The 25,686-nt window shown below is 32.9% G+C and overlaps 1 protein-coding gene across 1 annotated transcript; it reads right to left on the reverse strand.

Annotated features, from left to right (window-relative positions):
- Positions 1-21,080: 21,080 nt before the first annotated feature.
- Positions 21,081-23,477, reverse strand: LOC134685555 (cholecystokinin receptor type A-like). Its single transcript, XM_063545341.1, has one exon. It carries the CDS (start codon positions 22,465-22,467, stop codon positions 21,295-21,297), a length of 1,173 nt encoding a protein of 390 aa, XP_063401411.1. The 5' UTR covers positions 22,468-23,477; the 3' UTR covers positions 21,081-21,294.
- Between the last annotated feature and the right edge of the window lie 2,209 nt (positions 23,478-25,686).

The raw sequence follows: 25,686 nt of genomic DNA on the forward strand, positions 1-25,686 counted from the left end.
CATACATTGTGTTTAAGGGTCCAGACGAGAGAAGTTGTGCTCAGTTGTAAATAAAGGATTTAACTTGTCATTTGTATAAAGCAAAAATATAAAAGTAAATTTGTCTACTTAGTGGTTTTCTAAATAAAAACCTCTTTCAAAATACTATTTTTTCTATCAAACAAATTAAAAAAAGTCACAGGAATAAAATTAGTATGAATAATAAATTACATTGTTAAGTATACACCAAAAAAAAAGAGATACTTTCCATTACTGCATTAAACTATAAATCATAAAAAACAGAAACAGAACATTTCAAATAATTTACTTCGTCAAGAAGTACATAAAATACAGTACTTGAAAAACCTGTGTTAATTCAGAGATTTGATAGGATAGTTCATGATACATTTACACTGCATGATGGATGAATATTTTTTAAATTAGATAAGACAAACATATCTTGGTTTTAGAGTTTAAACATCTGATTTTATTTTTTCTTGAAAACATGTGCATGTTCGTAAAAGAAAAAATAAGAAATTATGATATCTAAATAGTTGATCATAGGGCTATGTGGGGTATACTTGCGGTTTAAAAAGTAAAATTCTTTATTTTCCTACCATTATGTTTTTTTTACATAAATTACTACTAATTAGGAGACACGCCTTTTCTATGATGTAATTATTATGACTGAACAATAAGATTACTGACCCTATGCCAAGGACGTTGTGAGCAGTACTAAAGAAACTGTCGTTTTAATAGCTTTCGTTCACAGTAGAGCACTTTATTTGAAAATGGAATGAATTAAAGTAGTACGTATTTGAATATACAAATATCAACTATTTTAGATTGATCTCGAGCTATTGATTTATACTTGACGAATTTTTGTTTTAACGAAATAATAATATAGAGATAGATTGAATGATCTTTTAATTGTTGTTGTTTAACTTTCCACACCATAGTTTTATTTCATGGTGGTCAGATTTTATCGGTGGAGGTGTGAAGCCAGAGTGCCCAGAGAAAACAACCGACCTACAGAAGGAAAACTAACAATTCAAGTCAATTAAAGACATGGGATTTCCAGGTTGACTAGTGACCAACATAACATCAGAACTCGGTTTATATTGTTCAAACAATAGTTACTAATATAGAAATAGATCAATTAAAGACAATCAAAAGAATTATCGAAACGTGAAGAAGCAACGCACAAAAGATTGATCTATGATGACCGAAGTGATATCAACTACCGCAATGTGTATACAAATGTTCATCTTTATCGTGTGCTTTCCTAAATAGATCAAAGTTGCATTATCATAATGGTTTGGTATTTTTATTTCTAAATAAAGATGTAACTTAATATAAATATGTATCTCTATTGTTTTAAAACATAATGAGTGTGTGACAAAAAACAAAATAAAAACAGATATTGCAATACTTTATATCTAAATTTTATCCCGACTCTTTAACCCCAAATATGATTTGGCATAAAGGAATGAGTCATCAAATGTATGGGTTGGTTTCTTTATAGCTTATGTGTTTCCCTATGACAGCAAATACGTAAGATCTGAAGAGGAGTGGCGCCTTATATTTTTTATAAATTAAATTATAGTGTACGATGCTCCAATAATCATGTGTCCTTGTGCAATTATCTCACCAGTTTATACTAAATAGTGTAATGTTTTGTCATACAGCTTTTATTTACACTACACATAACGTATTTTATGTTTGTTTACAATGTGTTTATTACAGTAATCAATTTCGGTAATACATCGACTATGATAGGTTGCTTTTTAGTGCAAGAGGAAATTTTAAAACTTGTCTCATTTTTCAATCATTTTGTAATCAATAATACAATATTTGTAATGTATTGTTACCAACATACTATATATATAATGATAGATTTATTGTTATTTTTGTCGTTTACACAAGTTTCATTGTTAAAGTATGTTCCACTTAGTTTTAAAAGTATGAAGAAGGATTTAACCTTGAAAGACCAGGAGGTCCGTATTGGTATTTTTTTCAAATAAGCGGAAATTATAATATGCGTTTGTTTTAAAAACAAGTTGAACGAATAACATGTTGTTAAATTTATTACTCAGTCACCAATTCTAACTTTATTAAAATAAGATGTGATATGATTGTCAAATGAGACAACTATCAACCAATGCCACTATACGGCCTTCGACAACAAATGGTCCAGACATGAGAAAGATGAAACAATTCAATTGAGAAATCTATTGGCCTAATCTACATGGTTGTATAAAACACTCTTGTGATGAATGCAGTTTTACGTATATAAAAATGCGGAAAATTTATGTCACTGCCTTCTTGTATAAAACCTGTAACAAGATATTGCATTTATAGCACAATTTCTGTCTATAACGTTCTGATTTTATTGGGTTTGATATTAACAATGACGTCGTTATAATAGAATCATATTAGCGGGCTTGTGTAAAGTAGTTGCTAAAATGTGCGTTGTAAAGATTACTGAATGTTTGCTCTAATTGTAAAAGGACCAAAGATGATGTATTTAAAGTTCTGGGCGTTCGGATCATAGTTGTCAATTTTGTTAGTTTGATATGTCAGTAGTCGGTAATACAGTGGGCACCAATTGTGCACCTCTATACTGACTCATTTTTGTATTATTTATAATATGAACGAATGGGGATGTAAACATAACAATTTAAAAGACAAAAATAAAAACAAGAAGAAAAAATCTTGCCAACTTAGGAAACTCTTGTTTTATGTTCAGATATATCAATAATGTTCTGCCACTCAATAACCCATATTTCAGCTTGCATCTTTCCTATATCTTAGTGAACTTGACAATACAGATACTACCGAAATTGTAAGGACAGCAAATAAGGATCAATGACAAACGATACGATGTCTTTTTTCTCGTTGTCAACTTCCCATTTCCCAGTAGAATCATATCATTTATGTCTCCGTATTACGTTTAAATATCTCAATGAAACTTTATAGTCATTTTCTGGACTCAATAAAATAAAAGCCTTTATCAAAACACGTTGCCAGTAGGGTTGTGGAGTTCTAAGTAAGATAACTATAACTAAAATCGACGCTCCTCACATGACACATTGAACGGTCAATAACACGACTTATTTTATAGTTTCAACGTGTTGGACTCATCCTGTGGTATGTGTTTCCGCAGTCTGAGATTTAAAGAAAGAGGAAGGTTGTCTGATTTGTGAGTCTAATTGTTGTTAACAGCTTCATTTTCGAACATTCTTTTAGCGTCTGTGTCGAATGACAGATGATAAATCACGATGCAAAGCAGGGACGTATAGTATGTCGACGCATTCGGTCTCACAACGTTTCTTTTTTTTTAAGATTGATAAGATTTTTAGCTTTTAGCTAGTTTATTAAAAAAAATTACAAATTTTTAACATCGGTTAACTAATTGTACCTCTTATTAATAGACCATTTCAACAACTCTCGACACCGACTGATGACACCTATAGTTTACAGGTAAAATGAAGGGGTCGTCAAATACAGAAATGGTCAGCTAATCACTATATAATTAAATTCGATTTGGCGGTTATATACAGAAGATATATCAAACAAAAAAAATAAAGTATATATATTTTCTCAGTTATGTTGTATTCTTATTGCACGTATGTATATGTTATATGAATTGATTAAACAAATTACTGAAATCATTCAGTATTCTGATCATCTTTCTCTTCAAGTTTAAGATTATGCCGCATGCCAATAGCGATAACGGGGGTCGAAGAGGTGGTGTAAAAACATGGGTGTTTGAATTGGGAGGGGGAATGTAATTGACTTCTTTTTCCGATGTAAAACCATTTAAGCATTACATTCCTGCTTATGGAATTTGTATTTCAACACGTATTTACTGAAGAGTTTCTTGTCATTGCAAATTCTTGTTGGACAGTGTTAAGCAGGGATTTAGACTCAAATGACTTAGGTTATCCCTCGTCTAGTTATATGGTCGCCCTCACGAACTATTTGACCGATATAATTTTACGTGTCCCGAAAAACAACATACGTTGTCACTTTATTGTAGAGTCATTTCCTAGTTCTCGGAAATGACCTCTGGGCATCTTACAAGAAGCGGAAATTTCTTAGCAATGAAGTTTAATTGGGTCCGTGTTGATCAAATATTGTTGGTTTTATATGTTACACTTCATTGCTATATTTTATTTTGTTGTCAACGAGTCAAAAATTGATTCTCTTTTTCTCTTTGGCCTGACATAGCTTTGGTTTTGTAATCGTTGCTATGTTTTCGTACTTATGATTCTTTTTGTTCATCCATGACCATACATAAGGCAGGTTTTGGATCCAATTAGACTAGTTAAACTTCGTCGCATGTTTTGTGCGCCTGAACCAAGTCCTTAAAATGTTAGTAATTTGTACGTCCTTGACATGGTAGAAGTTTAAGTAAATTATGTGATATTTTGACATTATGATTTCTCTATTATGTTTTTTTTTATTTTCTTTAATTCAAACATTTTTTGTTTCCCGAGAAATTGATCCTTTTCGTCATTCTAAATTAAAAAAAAAGCTATGTCATTTAAACTCTGTTGGAAATTTGTACCATTGCTTATAAAGTAAATTTCACGCAATAAAATCAATAGTGAAACTATTTTTTTCAATTTTTATTTTTGAGACAACCCCTTACATCTTACCTGTCGTAGTAGGATAAGACAATTGTTAAAAAGGTCTATTCGCATGCATAAATGTCTTACCAATAAAGTGTTCTGCTGTGATGCACAATCAACGAAATAATGATAAATATGTTTTGCTTATTCGAATTCATGATTTACTTTTAATAAAAGAAAGATGTGGTATGTTTGCCAGTGACAAAACTCTTAACAAGAAACCAAAATGACACACAAATTACCGACTATAATTTAAAGCGACATTGCATTTTGCATTTCCTCTTCCCTTTCTACCATTTTCTGACCTTGAAAGTTTTGATATATCTTAAAAACTGATAAATGGCTGATGTATTGAAAAGGATTTTTTTACCTAATGACATTTTATAAATGAGGAAAGTGAAACCATTTTTAATAAGAACTTCTATAACCCCGACTTTGTGTTTCCTGTATGCAACAATTATAAAACTTGAGCTCATTTTATGTTTTACCAACCGGAAAATTGCACAAATAAAGAAGACATGTGCCAATTTATTGTAACAGGTATAATACAATGGCCCAATGCAGCTTTAAATTACACATTTAAAACTGCACTGTGTGGCATGTAAAACGGTTCACTGAAAAATCAACTTTACAACTGAAATATCAATGAAATGAAGACATGTCTAACTAAATAAAAACTAATCAAATTTGAGATGGTGTTTTAAAACTCAAATATTGAATTTAGAATAAAATGTTCAACCAAAGGTGTTTTACTTAGATGTTTTTTTGGGGAAAATTTTAAAGCATCATAAGTTTGTTTTGTCAGTCATAGTCAGTCATTCCAGTATCTGTTTTTCACTGTACAAACTTTGCAGAAATGTCCAAATAGAAGTTCTTATTTCATGCTTATAATGACTATATAACTTGGCTTTTGTTAATGATGAATCTACAAATGAATTCATAGGTTATCGTTGTAGCCGTTATAATCTTTTACATTTCCTTTTTTATAAATTGAAAAAAATTAAAAGCAAAACTATTTAAGTTGTTTTTAAAGCCAAAATTACACAAAGGCTTTATATATATATAGGAATAAGAAGGTGTAGTCTGATTGCTAATGAGACCACTCTTCAGAGGAGATCAAAAGACACAGAAATTAACACTTCAAGATCACCATAAGGCCTTCAACAATAAGTAAAACCTTTACCGCTCAGATATAAAAGGCCCCGAAATGACAAATATAAAACAATTCAAACATGAAAACTAACGGTCTGATTGTTTGTACAATATGCTATACAACATCATACATGTACGACAACCCCCGAATTATAGGCTCCTCACTTGTGGAAGCTTATATTAAAAATAGAATATATTTTGTAGTATGTAGTAATAATGTACATAATTTATATTACAAAAGCATTAAAAAAGACAAAATACCACACACATGATCTCTAAACAATAGAAATAAACATCAAGTTGTACATGTATCGTATGTTGTGTAGGGGTACATCGAGAGGTGCATAAGTTAAACGCGAAATAATTGAATAAGTTGTTATTACCCGTATACAGGCGGAAATCTCCTTGAGTATAAATGTAAACTAGCTACATGTATATCATTTTTTGTTGTTTTACATGGTGGCCTGTTAAGGCCATTTCGCGTTTTCGTCTTTCCGCCTTTCATTTTCTATAGGGCGAAATCGCGAAGTCGAAAACGCGAAGTCGAAAACGCGAAGTCAAAAACGCGAAAACTCGAAGTTGAAAACGCGAAAAGGCGAAATTTTTTTTCTTTCCGATTTCGTGTTTTCGTCTTTGCGTTTTCGCCTTCGCCCTATAGAATATGAAAGACAAAAAGTCGAAAACTCGAAATGGCCTTAACCGGCCACCATAGTTTTATAATATCTACCTATCTTCTTTACATTGTCACCCCATATGTTACATTAAATGAGCTTTTTGATTTATTGCATTGGTAGGTATTTTACTGTTTAATATATGCACTGCACCATTGCATACCTACTTAACAAAAATAAGGAAGGGTTATATCAATATGCACATGATGATCATTGCTTGTATTATATCCCAATAACAGACCCGCTGATAGTAATCTTACATATCAGGTTTTTGTTAAATAGTCGGTAATTTCTGTGTCGTTTGGTCTCTTGTGGAGAGTTGTCTCATTGGCAATCACACCAACATTTATTTTATAAATCATTTTTAAAATCAATTCAGTTTTTGGCATGTCTTCAGCTAGTATCTTAATTCAACAACTGTTTGAAACAATTTCTACATTTTAAATCAACAAGAAAAATTAAAAAATTAAAATAAAAAAAAATAAAAATATGTGAGGAATAAATTTACAATTCACACCAGCTAAAATGGCAATTAAGTCTTATGTTCTGATGTATGTGAATAAATTCAAACAAACAATACAAAAAATCTTAGCTATTTGCTTCACGTATCTCTTTGTCAAAAATGTATTAATTACACCGGGGAAAATCATAACTCTAAAATATTTGGCTAGTACATATGCATGATTTTAAATAAATAAATTGTATAGTTCCTTTGTAAAATTTTCGTATGTTTAAATTTGTGCGAAAACTGGACTAACTAAATAGACTCTTATCCGCAGTAGGACCATTGGTATGGGTGTTAAATCAAAGAAATTAAGTGAAGGAACGTAACGCTGTCCACAGCTAAGCAACAATACCCTACGTCGTTAATTTTAGTGTGCTTTGTTCTGAATATACATTTAAACATTTTGCTATAGTACTTGTGATATCCATCAATACAATAAATTAATGCTTTGTATGTTTGCATACACGCGATCAAACGGAAATGTGCAGTATAAGTCAATTAGGATGTAAATACACATCACAATAAAACTACAAACGCACCTGGAGGGCTATAAAGTGTCTTTAACAAAAAATAAATGTCTACTAAATATGGTAAACTGACAAGTGAAAAAATAACAAAGGCACGATCAAAATTTTAATTTTATAAAGTAGTACAATACGCAAGTTGAGGAAAAGGAAGAACTGACAAACCAACAGTCCACAAAACACCAAGACAATTAATTTCTCGTTGTCAACTTACCATTTCTCAGTAATATTATATACAGTACATGTAATCTGTGTCTCCAGATTGCGTTTACATGTCTCGATTGAAACGTTACGTGAATCCATAGTCATTCAATTTGTCTTGACTCAATAAAAACTCCCGTTATCAAAACACTACCAGCAGTGTTACGAAGTCTTGGAAGTATAACTGAGAACGATTCTACTAACGTACAAAGGTCAATAACATGACTTATTTTATAGATTCAATGTGTTGGACTCATCCTGTGGTATGTGCTTCCGCAGTCTGAGATTTAAAGAAAGAGGAAGGTTGTCTGATTTGTGAGTCTAATTGTTGTTAACAGTTTCATTTTCGAACATTCTTTAGTGTCTGGATTCGAATAACAGATGATACATCACGATGCATAAAAGGGACGTATACTTCACCTCATCAGCTAACAAAAACTTTAAACAGACTTATATATATATGTGGTCTAGCGGGACGGCTGCAGTGCAGGCGATTTGGTGTCACGATATCACAGTAGCATGGGTTCGAATCCCGGAGAGGGAAGAACCAAAAATTTGCGAAAGCAAATTTACAGATCTAACATTGTTGGGTTGATGTTTAGACGAGTTGTATATACATTATGTACACAGCCATGTATCACCATCATTGATGGCGATCCGATGGATACATCTGTTGTAGGGTTGTCACTGACTCAGACGTACTTATGAATATAATTATTTTCTGTGACTGTATCTTACATTAATTTGTAGGATCCTTTACTATAGATAATTTAGCTGATCTGTAACAATAACATCTTCATGCCTTATATATCATGTACTGTAGTACGCCGCTAGATTAAAACTGACGTGGAAAGGTAACACATGGCCAGCGAAAGCTCTTTTAAAAGAGAGCCCAGGTGGTCGTGTGGTCTAGCGGGACGGTTGCAGTGCAGGCTATTTGGTGTCACGATATCACAGTAGCATGGGTTCGAATCCCGGAGAGGGAAGAACCAAAAATTTGCGAAAGCAAATTTACAGATCTAACAATGTTGGGTTGATGTTTAGACGAGTTGTATATACATTATGTACACAGCCATGTATCACCATCATTGATGGCGATCCGATGGATACATCTGTTGTAGGGTTGTCACTGACTCAGACGTACTTATGAATATAATTATTTTCTGTGACTGTATCTTACATTAATTTGTAGGATCCTTTACTATAGATAATTTAGCTGATCTGTAACAATAACATCTTCATGCCTTATATATCATGTACTGTAGTACGCCGCTAGATTAAAACTGACGTGGAAAGGTAACACATGGCCAGCGAAAGCTCTTTTAAAAGAGAGCCCAGGTGGTCGTGTGGTCTAGCGGGACGGTTGCAGTGCAGGCTATTTGGTGTCACGATATCACAGTAGCATGGGTTCGAATCCCGGAGAGGGAAGAACCAAAAATTTGCGAAAGCAAATTTACAGATCTAACAATGTTGGGTTGATGTTTAGACGAGTTGAAAAAAAAAATATATATAGATATAGTTACGATACTGTTGTCAGATCATTAAAGATTGCATATTTCGGCTTTAAAATTGATTCACTTATATGGTCTTTGCATATATGAATTCTACACATTTATTCTAAAACCAGTTGTTGGCATGACACTGGTTATGTTCCTCTCATATATTTTATGATTGTATAATACTAAACCCCTAACAGGAGGGATTGTGCCTGATATTTATATAATGCAGACATACTCTTTCAATCGGTTTAATTGATGTCTGCATGAAGCTGGCATGTCAGTAACTGCTAGAAGTCTGTTGTTATTTATGTATTATTGTCAGTTTTGTTTTGTTTTATTGTCTTTTGTTTCATATTCTGACATCGGACTCGGACTTCTTTTAAACTGAGTTTTACCGTGCGTATTGTTGTGCGTTTGTTTTCTCTACATTGGATAGAGACATAGAATGAGGGTTGAAATCTCAAAATCACATGTTTAACCCCTACACAATCGTGAGCCTGTCCCAAGTCAGGAACCTCTGGTCTTTGTAAGTCTTGTATGATTTTTAATTTTAGTTTTGTATAATTCGGAGCTTAGTATGACGTCCATTATCCCTGAACTAGTATGCATATTTGTTTAGGGGCCAGCTGAAGGACGCCTCAGGGTGCGGAAGTTTCTCGTTGCATTGAAGAGTTATTGGTGTCTTTTGGTTGTTGTCTGCTCTATGGTCGAGTTGTTGTCTCTTTGACATATTCCCCATTTCCATTCTCAATTATATGTCGACGTATCCAGTCTCACCTAGTTTCAAGTTTATAAGATTTCTCTGATTTTCTGCTTTTAAATTGTTTATTTAATAAAAACCGGATTTACGCATTTTTAAAATCAGTAAACTACTTGTACCTCTTATTTACATGCATAAACGTCATCATCAATATTATGTCTTACCAATAACGTATTTTGATGTGATGTACAATCAATGAAATAATGTGAAATGCTACTTGTTTATTCGAAATCATCAACTTATAATAAAAATAAAAAAAGAAAGAAGTGGTATGATTGCCAATGGGAAAAGTTTTCACAAGAGAGCAAATTACACAGAAATTATATAATTTAAAGCGACATTGCATTTTGCAATTCCCCTTCTCGGTTGTTTACTAACCATTTTTGTTTTTAGACCTTGAACGTTTTGATAGATCTTAAAAACTGATACACAGTTTATGCATTGTAAAAGATAGTGTTTAACTGCTACCAAACCTTTTATAACGACAATGTATAAATATATTTTTAAAGAAAGAGAAACAATTTTTAAAAAGAACTTTAATTACCCCGCCTTTTTGTTTCCTGTATGATGCAATTCTGAAACTTAAGCTCAATGTAATTTTTGTTACAAATAAAGAAGACATGTGCCTATTTATAACTATAGATAAAATACAATGACCAAATGCAATCTTAAATTATACATTTAAAATTGCACTTGGAAGCATGTAATTCGGTACACTGAATAACAGCCCTCGAATGATCGTTGTTGATGATAAACGATAAAACTTCTATGCTTATATCATATGACAATAACAACTTCACAGATAGTTATCTAACATTTTATGTTAAATGAACGGTAATTTCAGTGTAATTTGGTCTCTTGTGGAGAGTTGTCTTATTGGCAATCATACCAATTGTTTTATTTTTTTAAATCAATTTTAATCTTGTTTCTGTTTCTGGCATGTCTTCAGCTACATGTAGCTAGTATCTCAAATGAACAATCGTTTGAAAAACAATTTTCACATTTTTAATGAACAACAAAAATATGTCAGGCTAATAGTATATCATATAGGCATATATATGGACTATCTCTCATTGGCAATCATACCACATCTTCTTTTTATATAACTAAATTGACTCTATCACACAGTAGGACCACTGCTATGTTTGTTAAATCCAAGACTTTGAGTAAAGGAATGTAACAACTAAGCAACAACTCCTCCTTGTGTTCTGCAGATGTAAATTTGTTTTTAGATTTTCCATAAGTATCCAACGCCGTTAGTGTTAGTGTGCTTTGTTCTGAATATACATTTAGACATCTCTTCTTTAGTTTCAGAAAACTATCAACCTACTGATGTTTACTATTATTTGCCATAGTTATATTTATAAATTTACTATTTACAAGTTTTTGAATTTTTTGAAATACTCAGGCATAGATTACCTTAGCTGTATTTGGCAAAACTTTTAGGAATTTTGGTCCTCAATACTCTTCAACCTCGTACCTTATTTTGGCCTTTTTAACTTTTTTGGATTCGAGCGTCATTGATGAGTCCTTTGTAGTAGACGAAACGCGCGTCTGACGTATATACTACATTAAGTCCTGGTATCTATTATGAGTTTATTTACTATCATTTGCCATAGTACGTGTGATACATATTCATCAATACAATAAATCAATGCTTTGTATGTTTGCTTACATGCGATCAAACGGAAATGTGCAGTATAAGTCAATTAGGCGGTAAATACACATCACAAAAAAACTACAAATGTATCATAAGGCCGATAAAGGGTCTTTATCAAAATATAAATGTCTACTAAATGTTGCAAAATGACAAGTGAAAAGATAACAAGGGCACAATCAAAAATCAAATTTTAAAAAGAATGACAATTCGCAAGTTGAAGAATAGGACCAACAGACAACCAATAGACCACAAAACACCCAGTCAATTTAAAAAAATGAGTGATACGAACCAAATACAAAATCCAGAAGTGCATGCAAGTGTTAATGGAGGGCCACGGTTCATTCTCCGCTATAACCACCATTCGTTGTACTCCTGCTAAACATCAGTTGATATAACATAACAGTACAGCTGATCGGTAAATGTTTCTTGTCTTACCCTAAAACATTGCAAAATTATAAACAATCGGTTCATTTTAGTTTTTCAACCCTAATAACCTCTTTAAAAACAAAGGATGGCTTATTGTGACTTTCTTTGTTACATGTTTTAAAAATTGCAATGGCGTTGTTTTGTTTCCATCACGTGGTATTGGAATCTAATCTGTAAGTAATGCCTTAGCTAAGTTTGCTACTGATATTGCAATTTAGATATTATGGGGTCTAACAAAATCAAACCAAAATGTATAGACAATAACTGTTTAGTGTCTTTAAATAGCAGCTGTATTTGTACGAGGCTAGGAAACAAGGTGTATGCGAGCTTTTAGCGAGCTACTACACCTGTTTCGAGCCGAGTACAAATACAGCTGATATTTAAAGACACTAAACAGTTATTGTCTTTATCCTGCAATTAATTCTGAATATTGTTTGTGTTTTGAAAGACACAAAAACTAAACATATTTAGCATTTATTTTCGATTTGTAATCCCTTGAGGCCCGCGTAGTAATATCAAAATCACACATTACGCTGAGGACGGGTTCGCAAAAAAAGAATCTCGAGTGGTCAACAATAATACATCGATCAAGGTGAATAATTATCTATGTTAACATAACAACTAATTTTAACAGTAAAACAAATAACAAAACATTGTCAAATTTGAAACAGAAGTGTACGAGTTGTCCTACGCTTCAGATTTGACATCCACTAAACATGCATGCTGAAATTGACATGGTTGATTTTGTAACACAATCATACACATTCAAGTTTTGAAATCGACAATTCTCATCGTCATTGGAATGCAACTGGAATACACATTTTGAGGTCACACAGGTTCAAACAATTCTCAGTTCGGCAGTGGGCGGAGCTTTAAAGCGATATCTGTATAGTATACAGATACAGCATAGCGATATCCGTAGGGCTGTATCTGTATAGTAGGAGACCTAATTGCAGGATAAATGATAGTAACGAGTGAATACTTTTTGTATTGGCACAGTAATTAATGATAGTTACAGTAGAAGGAATTAAACATGCACGTTTATAACTCATTCTTTAATCGATTCTTAATCCGTCAATTTTTTTTCTAGTAGTGAAATCCTAATATATGGTTATTTCATTTAATTATTTTCCCAATATACTTATCGTTTTATTGATCTACATGTATGGTCGTTTTTGTTCATATGTAAACATTTCTATGTCTAAACTAGTGACGTGTCAATGGTTATTCTGTATAGTTACTTTAAATATGACCTAAATATTTGATTTATTCTAGGAAGTACAGTCAATTCTGTGGGTTTATTATGTCATACATGTGTATATGTTAACAACTACATGTATGTAATTTATTTCTGATTTGTTCTTTGGTGGATTATATCGAATGAAGACAAATTTGAATCTTGGAGTCTCGGTTATTTGAAATTTTATCAATATATAAATCTTTTATATCTTGTAATGTGTTTAATATACACGTTTAATTAGTAAACGTAGATTTTGAACTTTCATGCTTCTTTAAACCAGGAACTATATATAATACTGGTTAATATTTTTTGTCACGTTATAAGACGACATAACCTCTGTTTAGTTTATTATATATACAATGTTTAATTGTTGTAAACAAACACATGTATTTTTCACACGACAGGTGCCACATGAAGAGCAGGATATGGTAATCCTTCAGGAGCACATGAGTTCAAATTGACGTTTAAGTATAGTTCGTTTTGGTCAGTCTTTATCTTTCTAGTAGGTTTTTTGTTTGTCATGGAGTCTTTTTTATTTATTTTTTTGCGTTGTTAGATTATTTTCGACCTATGAGTTTGAATGTCCATTTGGTATCTTTTGTCTGTCTTTTGTAATCGACACATGAGCATTGCAAATGAACCAATTGAATTACATGGATTTGAAAGTAAGTAAATTATCTCTTTTAACTTGTGTTTAATTTATGTATGAGTATTATATTGTTCTATACAAAGATTTTAATCAACTTCGCTACTTTGATATGCAAAGTCCGAAATCTGACACTCTTTGTTCACGTGTAATTCGAACCAAAAAATATCTATCCTTGTTTCAAACCTTGCGTAGTCGGTACCGTTAATCTACAGTATTAAATTTCACATTTCCTGTTCTTGATGATAGACATAAATAAAGCCCTATCCCAAAATGTAATCTTTTCACAAGCAGTTCTCAGAACTCACTGTAATAAGTCATTTTTTTTAAATGACCTGCACTATATAATTAGACATTTGGGGAAATACTATTCTACCTACGCGTTTACCTACTATTTTATCTCTTTAAAACTGTTTTAAAAGAACGTGGGCTTTTCGTAATATTTGTATGTATTTACCGAAAACAAAATAGTACCATGCAATGCCAATGCCAATCTGATGAGCTACAAAAAAATGTAGGTAAAATATATTGTTATGCTTTGCTTACACCCCGCTGTCCGACGTGAGTGGGAGTGGTGAGCGCTCACAAGTATTTGTTTCTCGCAATATTCTGTATGTGTCTGTCCCAAGTCAAGAGCCTGACATTCAGTGGTTTTTGATAGTCGCTGTCAATAATATTGTTTTTTATTGTTTTGTACAAAAATCACGCCGTTTTATATTTTGTCATGTCGGTGCCTATTTCCTTGTTGAGGGCCGTACAGTGACCTGAAGTTACTGGTGTCTATTGGATATAATCGTCGCCTTGGCTATCATACCACATTTTCTTATTTTTTTTATATTTACCCCGCCATATGTATGTGCATGTCCCAAGTGAAAGGCTTCTTGGTCTGTTTAGCAACGCTACAGCGTCGCCTGCATATGAAGCCTATATCTAACATATATAATATTTAATGGCTTCTTTTCATAATATTTGAGCTGCTTACACTAAAGTTATTGAAGAAATATAATTGCTATGTGAGTACTCGGTGTCAAAGATGACCCCAAATATGTTTCACCTGCCTAAGCTGCAGTCCCGTCCTCGATTCCTCGTTTATGATTTCACATAATGTGATTGATTACAGGATTTGTGCATCTGTTGTCACTATAGTGGAGCAGGATTTGTACATCTGTTGTCACTATAGTGGATCAGGATTTGTACATCTGTTGTCACTACAGTGGATCAGGATTTGTACCTCTGTTGTCACTACAGTGGATCAGGATTTGTACATCTGTTGTCACTACAGTGGAGCAGGATTTGTACATCTGTTGTCACTACAGTGGATCAGATTTGTACATCTGTTGTCACTACAGTGGAGCAGGATTTGTATATCTGTTGTCACTACAGTGGAGCAGGATTTGTACATCTGTTGTCACTACAGTGGAGCAGGATTTGTATATCTGTTGTCACTATAGTGGAGCAGGATTTGTACATCTGTTGTCACTACAGTGGATCAGGATTTGTACATCTGTTGTCACTACAGTGGATCAGGATTTGTACATCTGTTGTCACTACAGTGGAGCAGGATTTGTACATCTGTTGTCACTACAGTGGAGCAGGATTTGTACATCTGTTGTCACTACAGTGGATCAGGATTTGTACATCTGTTGTCACTACAGTGGATCAGGATTTGTACATCTGTTGTCACTACAGTGGAGCAGGATTTGTATATATGTTGTCACTACAGTGGAGCAGGATTTGTACATCTGTTGTCACTATAGTGGAGCAGGATTTGTATATCTGTTGTCACTACAGTGGAGCAGGATTTGTACATCTGTTGTCACTATAGTGGAGCAGGATTTGTACATCTGTTGTCACTATAGTGGAGCAGGATTTGTATATCTGTTGTCACTACAGTGGAGCAGGATTTGTACATCTGTTGTCACTATAGTGGAGCAGGATTTGTACATCTGTTGTCACTACAGTGGAGCAGGATTTGTACATCTGTTGTCACTATAGTGGAGCAGGATTTGTACATCTGTTGTCACTACAGTGGAGCAGGATTTGTACATCTGTTGTCACTATAGTGGAGCAGGATTTGTACATCTGTTGTCACTACAGTGGAGCAGGATTTGTACATCTGTTGTCACTACAGTGGAGCAGGATTTGTACATCGGTTGTCACTATAGTGGAGCAGGATTTGTACATCTGTTGTCACTACAGTGGAGCAGGATTTGTACATCTGTTGTCACTATAGTAGAGCAGGATTTGATTTGCCATTCGCTGCATTCTGTCTGAGTTCATCCCAACTTTTTGATAGGATTCGTGTTGCTTATTTTAGTTTTCTGCATAGTGTTTCCTGGACTGTAACGTTTATATACATATGGAAGGACATTGCAAACTGGCTAGATTTGTATAGATTGTCGAGAGAAATTATAACTTCATTATACATAAAAAAAAAGACCAATTTTCGTTTTAACTTTTAAATTAGATTTACAAAGATTAAAGTCATTTTGAAAAAAATGTCATTAAAGAATTTAAAGCAATCTAAAGAAAGTCTGTACCGCTATGACAGGAGAATGTACAATGTATTCTCTAGACATGTGCAGTTGCTGAATTGTTGCATTCGGAAACTGCATGTACTCCGTGTAAATAAAATAAAAATATACAAAAATAACCTATATCGCTTTTAAAATATAAAATGTTATGCAATTAATATTATGTTGTTATAGTTCATTATTCAGATGTAAACAAGCACTTTGAATAATTGATTGCCAATGACTCGTGTTCTATGTATGGAATCTCTTTTATATCTCTAATGAAGCTAATGGAAGACCTTCGTTACTATAATTACACATATTGACTTCTGTATAATTAAACCCCTGGGTGTTGTTTTAACGTTAATTTTCTACTACAAAAAAACTGCAAACAAAAAATTTCATTCATTAATGGGTTTATAGTTACACATGTAATTAATTTAAGTGGTGATGACAAATGTGCACATACTATAAAGGATATTAAGATTAATTGTCATTTTATTTTAAGGGACCATCAGTTATAATAACAATTGCTACATTAAAAGAAAAAAATACGGGAACGGTGTATGAAAAAGTTGGTTTTCTCTTTCTTTTTTTGGTTTAAGGGAGGAGATTAATGCGCAACAAACAAGCAAATTAGCATGATTAAATATATATGATAGTATAAGAAACTATTATTATATGACATCTTTTATTTTAATATCAATAGAAATAAAATGGAAAATGGAAATGGGAAATGTATCAAAGAGACAACAACCCCACTAAAAAGCAGACAACAGCGGAAATTTGTTTCCGTCTTAATAACTGTAAGGCTAACCCCGTTTAATACTACAAAAAAATAACCCCCGATATAGTAATATATCCAATCCGGCTGGAATACCCATGCTTAATAAAAGCAAGCGTTAATGTGTGCGGAATGATGAAATACGCAACAGTATGATCGGAGTGATTGTTTAAAAAACTGATGTCTACTTAGGAGAGTGAAACGCTCTTTGAATGTTAAAATCCTTGCAACACAAGTATTTAAGGAATTTAGAGTTGGATTGTTGCAAGGTGATGAATCCCCTGATCTCTATTTCAGTCGACCAACTTCACCAAATATTGTATAAACTAAATGGTCTCGTCCAGAATATACTTGTGACAACAATTAGACTTCTATTATCATCGGAAACCACATTTACGAACAATATTTAGCCAGTAAGTTCTTATCGAAAGTTCCAATTACGAAATATAAACGATGTTATATTTTGTATACAGGTACTGTTGTTTGTCTTAAATTTGGTCTCTTTTATTGGCATAGCGTAGTAAGTTTTTTTTTTTTTACTTATGTAGAATCGAAATTAAGAAATTGAGAATGGAAATGGGGAATGTGTGAAAGAAACAACAACCCGTCCATAGAGCAGACAACGACCGAATGCCACCAATGGGTCTTCACTGCAGGAGAAACTCCCGCACCCGGAGGAGACCTTCAGCTGGCCCCTGATCAAATATGTTTACTATTTACTGTTTTCTTAAGAAATTACAAATGAAGAGTATGTGTTAATGCACTTTTGGTTTTCTTGAACAGTAGATGAGGTAGAATCTGTATTCGTACTATGACGTTTATTCTGGACATGAGAGTTTGCCAACAGAGATGAAACAAAACAGGATCTAATATATTTTGTTGTAGTTACATTTGTAAATGAATGGTTTTCTATCGATCTGTCATAACGTTCTAAAATGAGATAAACACTTTTGGCAAAAAATTTGCTTCACTTTCAAACTTTATAATGACTGATTTCAAATGTCATAATTTGGATTTTGGAAAGATCTTTATCAAATCTTATAAATGAAAGATAAAACAAATCTGCATAGGCTTCGATATCGTCATATTTTTTGGTAATGTTGTCAAAATACGAAAAGTGTGTGTGCATTGTTTTAAGATTCAAAAGCTTTTAAAAACCTATGACTGCAAGCTACGACCCATACTGTTCTGTCACCATTATGTGCCAGGTTGATATTGAACCCCTAGACACACACATTTTATGAAGTCACAAATTTTGATTTATTAGTAAAAGTAAATTATTATAAAAAAGACTTGTTTCTCGAAAATTAGACTCTGAACAACATTGAAACACATATAATGCAGAATTGATGTGTAATTTATAAAGTAATGCACCAAGTAGTATATAAATCATATTTTAATACTACTTGTGTAACACGCTATTTCTTTGAATTTTCAATTAAAAAATCTTAGAGACCGCTAGAGCGAGTGTTTAGGCTCTGTGAACCAGACTACACGTACTTTTCTTTGATTCATATTCCGCGGTGGAATAACTAAATATTAATTTCGCAAAAAGGACACTCATTGGAAAATGTGCAACAAATCTCGTGAAAGGAAAAAGGAAACACTTGGTTTTTTTTTTGTGTCTCTGCAACAGTCTCCCGAGGTACCTTCATTATGAAAGCTCAAAGCAAAATATCTGAAAGTGAATGGTGCACGACAAGTACTAGGGACAAACAAATCGATAGCCATGTTCACCTGATATTACTTTTCTGAGCGAGTTAGAACTTTAGCATTTTAATAATTATCAAATTCATCAGATGGAGAATCTGGGACAGGTTTGTTGTAAACTTTTCCGGAGCTGAAAACACCACAGAAAATTTGTCAAAAAAGATTTTTTGGGTTTGTTGGTTATTTTGTATTTTTAATATCTTTTGGAAGAGGGACGAAAGATACCAAAGAGACAGTCAAACTCATAAATCTAAAACAAACTGACAACGCCATGGCTAAAAATAAAAAGACAAACAGACAAACAATAGTACATATGATACAACATAAAAAACTAAAGAATAAACAACACGAACCCCACTAAAAACTAGAGGTGATATCAGGTGCTCCGGAAGGGTAAGCATATCCTGCTCCACATGTGGCACCCGTCGTGTTGCTTATGTGATAACAAATCCGGTAAATAGTCTAATTCGGTAGGTCACATTCATGAAAGGGAAGGGGATTGTAGTTACGACGTAAGGAACATATCCGATATCATTTGTGAAACGGTTATTCCATAACGGTCAACCAACTCGTGATGGCGTTGAAAAGTTGTGTGAGGGGGTCAGAGATAAGGTGGTATATTTCTGGGTTGTAGTTTATTATAGATGAAAAACTAATGGAATTAAGTTTACTTTCGTTTCATCCTTTACTCTGGTCGATCTTATATCATAAATCAAACCAGATGAAGACCCTGAATAAATTAACCTTCCAATATTAACTGATAGTAGTTCTAATAAAATTGTTTATGTATGTAAACTGTCATAAATATGTGTGCTTCTTTTTGATTGTTGTCTATAATTGTTTCTTTGAGAAATATGCTTTCCATTGAGATAAATAAATAATTTTTAATTGAGACTTGGTAACACCCAGGTTATTTTATCTTCTCTTAACGCTTATTTAACTGCAGTAATTTTATTTTGACTGGTCTGAGGGTCAACAGAGTACGAAAAGAAATAGCAAACTAATTATACTGACAGACATGCATAACGCAACACTTACGGAGTCATATATATAATAGCTCTTCGACTGTTTCTGTTCTTATGCAGCCTTTGCTTTCAAAATTTCGGCTTTGATCGTTCCCGATAAACATGCCACTGAAGGACGCCTCCGGGTGCGGGAATTTCTCGCTACATTGAAGACCTGTTGGTGACCTTCTGCTGTTGTTTTATTATTTGGTCGGGTTGTTGTCTCTTTGACATATTCCCCATTTCCATTCTCAATTTTATGATAAATCCAGAGAAGCGCATTGGACGCATGAAATTTTAAACGTTTTGTTTTTCGTTTTTTACGTCAAAGACCTAATAAACTATTGATATTTTCGCATTAATCTGTAGCTGTATATGTTCTTTTCTTGAAAATATGTACTATTTCATGTAATTCTTAAATCAATTGAGTACTTCTTGAAAATTACTATTTTGAAGGTTAAAAAAAAATCCGTTAATTATCCAGGAGAGGGTCCATGCATTTGGTATTAAATGAAAAGAAATATAGTGTATACAATCTTAGGATAGAATATAAAATTAATACGTTGAATGTCGTGAAAGAGACAACAACTCGATAAGAGAGGAGAAAACAGACAAAGGTCACATTAGGTGTTCAATGCAGCGAGAAAATCTTGCACCCTCAGGAAGGACTCAGCAGTGATGTATACATGCAAAATAAAAAAGAAGATGTGGTATGATTGCCAATGAGACAACTCTTCACATGAGACCAAAATGACACAGAAATTAACAACAATAGGTCACCGTACGGCCTTCAACGTAAAACAAAGCCCATACCGCATAGTCAGCTGCGATATACTAGTTCAGCGAAATGGACGCGACACTGAACTCCGAAACATTTAAAATGTATTAAAATTAAATAAACACCAAGACAAACAAAGAATAGAGTATTCTGACCTAGGACATACGCAAAAATGCAGTTTGGTAAAACTTACTTACACATTACATATATTTTTAGCTGATAATTCACACATTTAAAATGATTTATCTGACGATACATATCGTTGTGCAAACATTTGTATAGCCATTCGGTTAAAGTATAATAAGACAGTGTTTGCAGACTAGTTGATTGTTCGTCGCGAAAAAGCATTTTTCTATATAGTTTCTGCTAAGGGGAAAGATTTAAATAAAACTAAAACTTAAGAATTATTTATTTAATAACTTGATTTTGATTGTGTTAGATTTTGTAATACTAAACGGAAACAAATACTTCTTATAAATGTTAAGTACAATGTACAACCACATTTAATGATTTCGCCTACACCTGTAAACTTACAACGTCTATAATAAGACAGTGATTTCATGAATGAGTGATACTACACTTTTAAGTGTTATTTTTTCCTTTCATTACATCCTGCACGTCAAATGCCTGAATATAATTTTACACTTTTGACGAAATTTCTGGTCCAGGAATCCGTAAATAATAGGATTAACTATGTTGTTTATGATAAACGTTCTCCCAAGAATTGGAAATATTGCTTTAGTTGTAGCGTTCGAGGTAAAATGGCCACTTGCTATTGAAGCGTTTAGTTTAACGGCAACGTATGGTACATAACTTAAAATAAAACAAAAACTAATTGCAAATGCTATTTTTGTCACTTTTTTAGAAGAATTTTCTTGTCTCATTGCACCATGACGCTTATCAGGAGATTTGGCATGTCTTTTTATGGTGTTTTCTCTACTTGATTTTAGTTCCGAAAGTTGTTTACTTCGAAACTCATCTTCGTCCATATCTATACTATCACAAGTCTCTTCTAGACTAAGCTTAATTTCATTTCTGTCTAGTTTGTTTGTAGATGCTGTTGAATGATTGTCGGTTCCATTTTGTCTGATAAATGTACTTCTAAAGTGCACGTGACTCAAAACTTGCCGTCCGATAATTGAATACATAACAATTAGAGCGAATATACACCCAATATAAATTGCTAAAAGTGTAGAACTGTATACAGTTGTATACGCTTGGTCCTTGTACCTATCCGAGAAACTACAGTCGTATCCTGTCAAATTATTTTCTAATTTCTCTAAACTTATCCCACTTATAACTGCTTCAGGAAATGCGAAAACAAATGCAAGTAAAGTAACAAGAAAAATGCACCAAATAGCTTGGCGTATTGTCATCTGTAACTTTAGCGGCTGGATTACACGTCTAGTACGATCTGCTGACAACGCTATTAAAATGAAAGAAGACAAAAGAGCAAGTAAAACATTGATAGAACGGAATATTTTACAAGCCCATTCAGAATAAAATGTCAATTGGTGAGTCATTTGGATTATTTCAAATGGGACTGCCACTGTACATACCAAGAAATCTGTCACTGCTAAAGCTGTTATGAAAAGTCGGTGTGTAGTCCTCCTTTTAATTGTCCAAGTGTAAACTGCAATAACAAGCAAATTTCCTGGAGTTCCAACCAGTGTCAAAAACGATAGATATATTATTGGCGCAAGACGCTGTATCGTTTCTGCATCATTTAAATCTTCTAAAGTAACTGACAAAACACTGTCAGATAAATTGCCGTGCATTTGTTATTTATTTTTCTCTCCAAATTCAACATTTAATAAGCATGACTGATAATAGAACACTTCGTTCTGTTATGCAGTTCGTTTCATAGTTTCCATGAATAATAAAATTTTAAATGTCTGTAGAATTACTTTCTAATTTATCGTATGCACCTTCACAGCACAATGATATTCGTTTAACAACTTTCTGTCTCTACCACGTGGAATAACCCCGCTATAATTAAATTTACACTTGCGTAAAAAGTCGCTCCAGATTGTATAATGTAAATTTCAACGTTGATTATCACATCTGCACTTATATATAAGTTGTTTCTGAAATTGTTAAAGAAAACCAGTTATATTTTAAAATAAAATGTGAGTGATCCTGTTTAACAATAGCTACTGACCAAACTAAAATTAGTCAATACAGGACGAACAAAAGTAATTTCCTCTGCGAAAATATATTCCTTAATAATCAATCTAAATGTATTGAAGCGGTTCGTGTACTTCCTGAATATTTATAACGTTCATTTTCTCTCTCGATATAAAACTTTTTACACAACTGACACAAGTGGTATCTAGGTGACTAAACAAATCGGATGTATGTTATTGTGTTAAGAAAAATACAACACTAATGTCATAAATATTTTGATCTTTTTCCCACAACTTGAAATGTGTAGTGTCTTGAGTTAAATAAAAACGTATGCTATAAATTAACCAATGCATACAACCTGAGATGATCCGAACGATCCAGGTTATTGATATCCGTTTACTCTGCCCTCTTTGTCAGTTCTTATCGGTTCTTTTATTTGTCCTATTGTTAATATCATTACAGTTTAATCCTTCAAGTCGTGTAACATTACCTTTCAATTCTTCGATTTTTAGGTACTCTTTAAAAAAAATCTACTATAGTTACAACAATACATTTGTGTGTCCATGTTACGTAATACTTATGTTATCTGTTTTTGTTTGTTCCAGATAAATGTGTAATGATTTACTTTCCCAAACACAATTAAACAACACGCGTTAGTAAAATGTACTAAAAAACTGCTATTTTGACAGGAAACAGAAATAGGGAAATATAAACCTAACCACCTGTAACTGTTAGGTCACAGTTACCTTTGTCTACCTGGTGCATTTTAATGTCACCGTTTTTCTCTTCTTTTTTAAGCAAAATTATTTAATAAAATATTTAACCGCAAATCCTGATAACATTTCGATCGTTATGTTACCTTGACGGTTGCGGTATATAGTTTAATCGCTTGTCGTATCTTTTTGTACTTTTTAAAAATTTAAATGCTATTATATTCAAATGTAATCATTTACATAACACTCCTACTACCCCCACAATTCAAACACACATTATTCAAACTAATAAAAAATAGGCTTTTGTGTAAACCTTACAGTACTTTTAATACGTTTAACCCTTTGTTACTATCAATATTTAAATAGGAAGATGTAATATATTTGTCAACAGGGACAGAGAGGTCATGTCTCTGGTTTCACTTGCGGACAAAATAGCCGATAAAATAAAGCGTACTTAATTGATTTTATAGCAAATACCAATCACATGTAGTATTCTGCGAAGAAAATTAGAATGTATTAGCAAAGTATCTATGTGGTCTTAATACTCGCATGTTCCAGTCCGTTGAGATAACCAAACGATTACAATACCTATACGCTCGGATCATATGGGTATACAGATATGGTCCAAATACTCATATGGTATATACGACGGACGGCAACCAACTAAAATATACATCTACAGAATTACACGTACAGGCTTTGAATAACTTAGGACAGACACATAAAGAATGTGACAAGGCTAGACATCTTTGTGAGCGCTCAAAGTTTGGTTCCAGATTTAGAAGAATATGTTTACAGTGCAATTGATCGAAGAACACTTCGATAAAAAATTCTGAAGAAACTTTGATGGAATAGAACGTATTTCTATATTTGCCAGTGTGAGTTAATTAAGCTTATAAATAATTCAATATTGTTTCAATAAAAATGAAACAGAAGGTAAAAGAAGAGTAAAGTAAATAAGATGCTTCAAACCAAACCTGAGACATTGCTAATATATTGGCAGCTTTGGTAGCCATAAATCACTGACCGTTTCATTTTCAACTTTTAATCACTTCATAACCAGGAAATCTCGCTTTTATGTGTCATTTTAAGTGACACAGTATGTTTGGCTTGTATTGATACTTACCAATTAGACGTATTTAACGATAATTTGGAATTACTTGTAAATGTACACAGTTGTGACAAATTTCTCTCCAAATCCTCGCAAATATCGTAAAATCTCCGCAGCCACGCCAAGGAATACGCTGACTCTATAAGAACAATCTAATACTAGTAACTATTTTTTAATCACGTTATTACATGTGACTGTATACTATATTTTATACTATATTTTCTAGCTACAAATATAATTGAAAGGAAAATTATTATGAACAAATGACATATATTTAGGTATTGATTGAATTGTTTGAGGGCAAATAAGGCATAAATATTTTATTGATGAAAGTGATAACAAATATTACATGTCATGTTTACTTTTCGCCCTGTCTGATAACTTGTGCATGTAGCTCCTGGTGTATAAAAAGTTGTTATAGATGTTTATTCTTGAAATTATCAATTAAAAGTGACCGGTAAACACTTAAACTGTTAGCTTGCAGGTTTGGTCACGTGATGTATCTGACCCTTTCGCTTTCCTATTTTCACCGATCATATGGTACCTTCGTCGCGCCCTTGACCATGATAGTCAATTTCATCATTCTTTATTAACTGTTTCATTGTTTATTTTTTGTACCCATGTTTATCCAATGGGTGTTCTATTATTATATTTCACACATTAGTGACACAAAATGGTAACTATAAGACTTTTAAATTTTATGGAAGTTAAATAATCAAACTTTATGATTATGTGCTCTAGCTCAATAACCCAAAATTTAAAAGTTACGGATCCAGGCAACCAAATTATTAAAAAAAATAATTTGGTCTGTTATATCAAATTTTATTATAAAACTCCTCACCAACCCAACTCCTCCTTACCACAATAAGCATTTCATCAAAATTTTAATTTTATACATATTCCCCCAGAAGAATAAAACTTGCCAATTTTTACAGGGATAGGAAAAGTACTTATAATATCTTTAGTCATATCAGGATCCACCTTTATAACATAGGAAGATGTGGTATTACTGTAAATGAGACAACTCTCCACCACAGACCAGGTGA

The sequence above is a fragment of the Mytilus trossulus genome, chromosome 9 (assembly GCF_036588685.1).
Source record: "Mytilus trossulus isolate FHL-02 chromosome 9, PNRI_Mtr1.1.1.hap1, whole genome shotgun sequence".
Lineage (NCBI taxonomy): Eukaryota > Metazoa > Mollusca > Bivalvia > Mytilida > Mytilidae > Mytilus > Mytilus trossulus.

Bases quoted from the DNA above. Each gene is read 5' to 3' on its own strand.
- LOC134685555 (XM_063545341.1), bottom strand. From the start codon at position 22,467: ATGCACGGCAATTTATCTGACAGTGTTTTGTCAGTTACTTTAGAAGAT.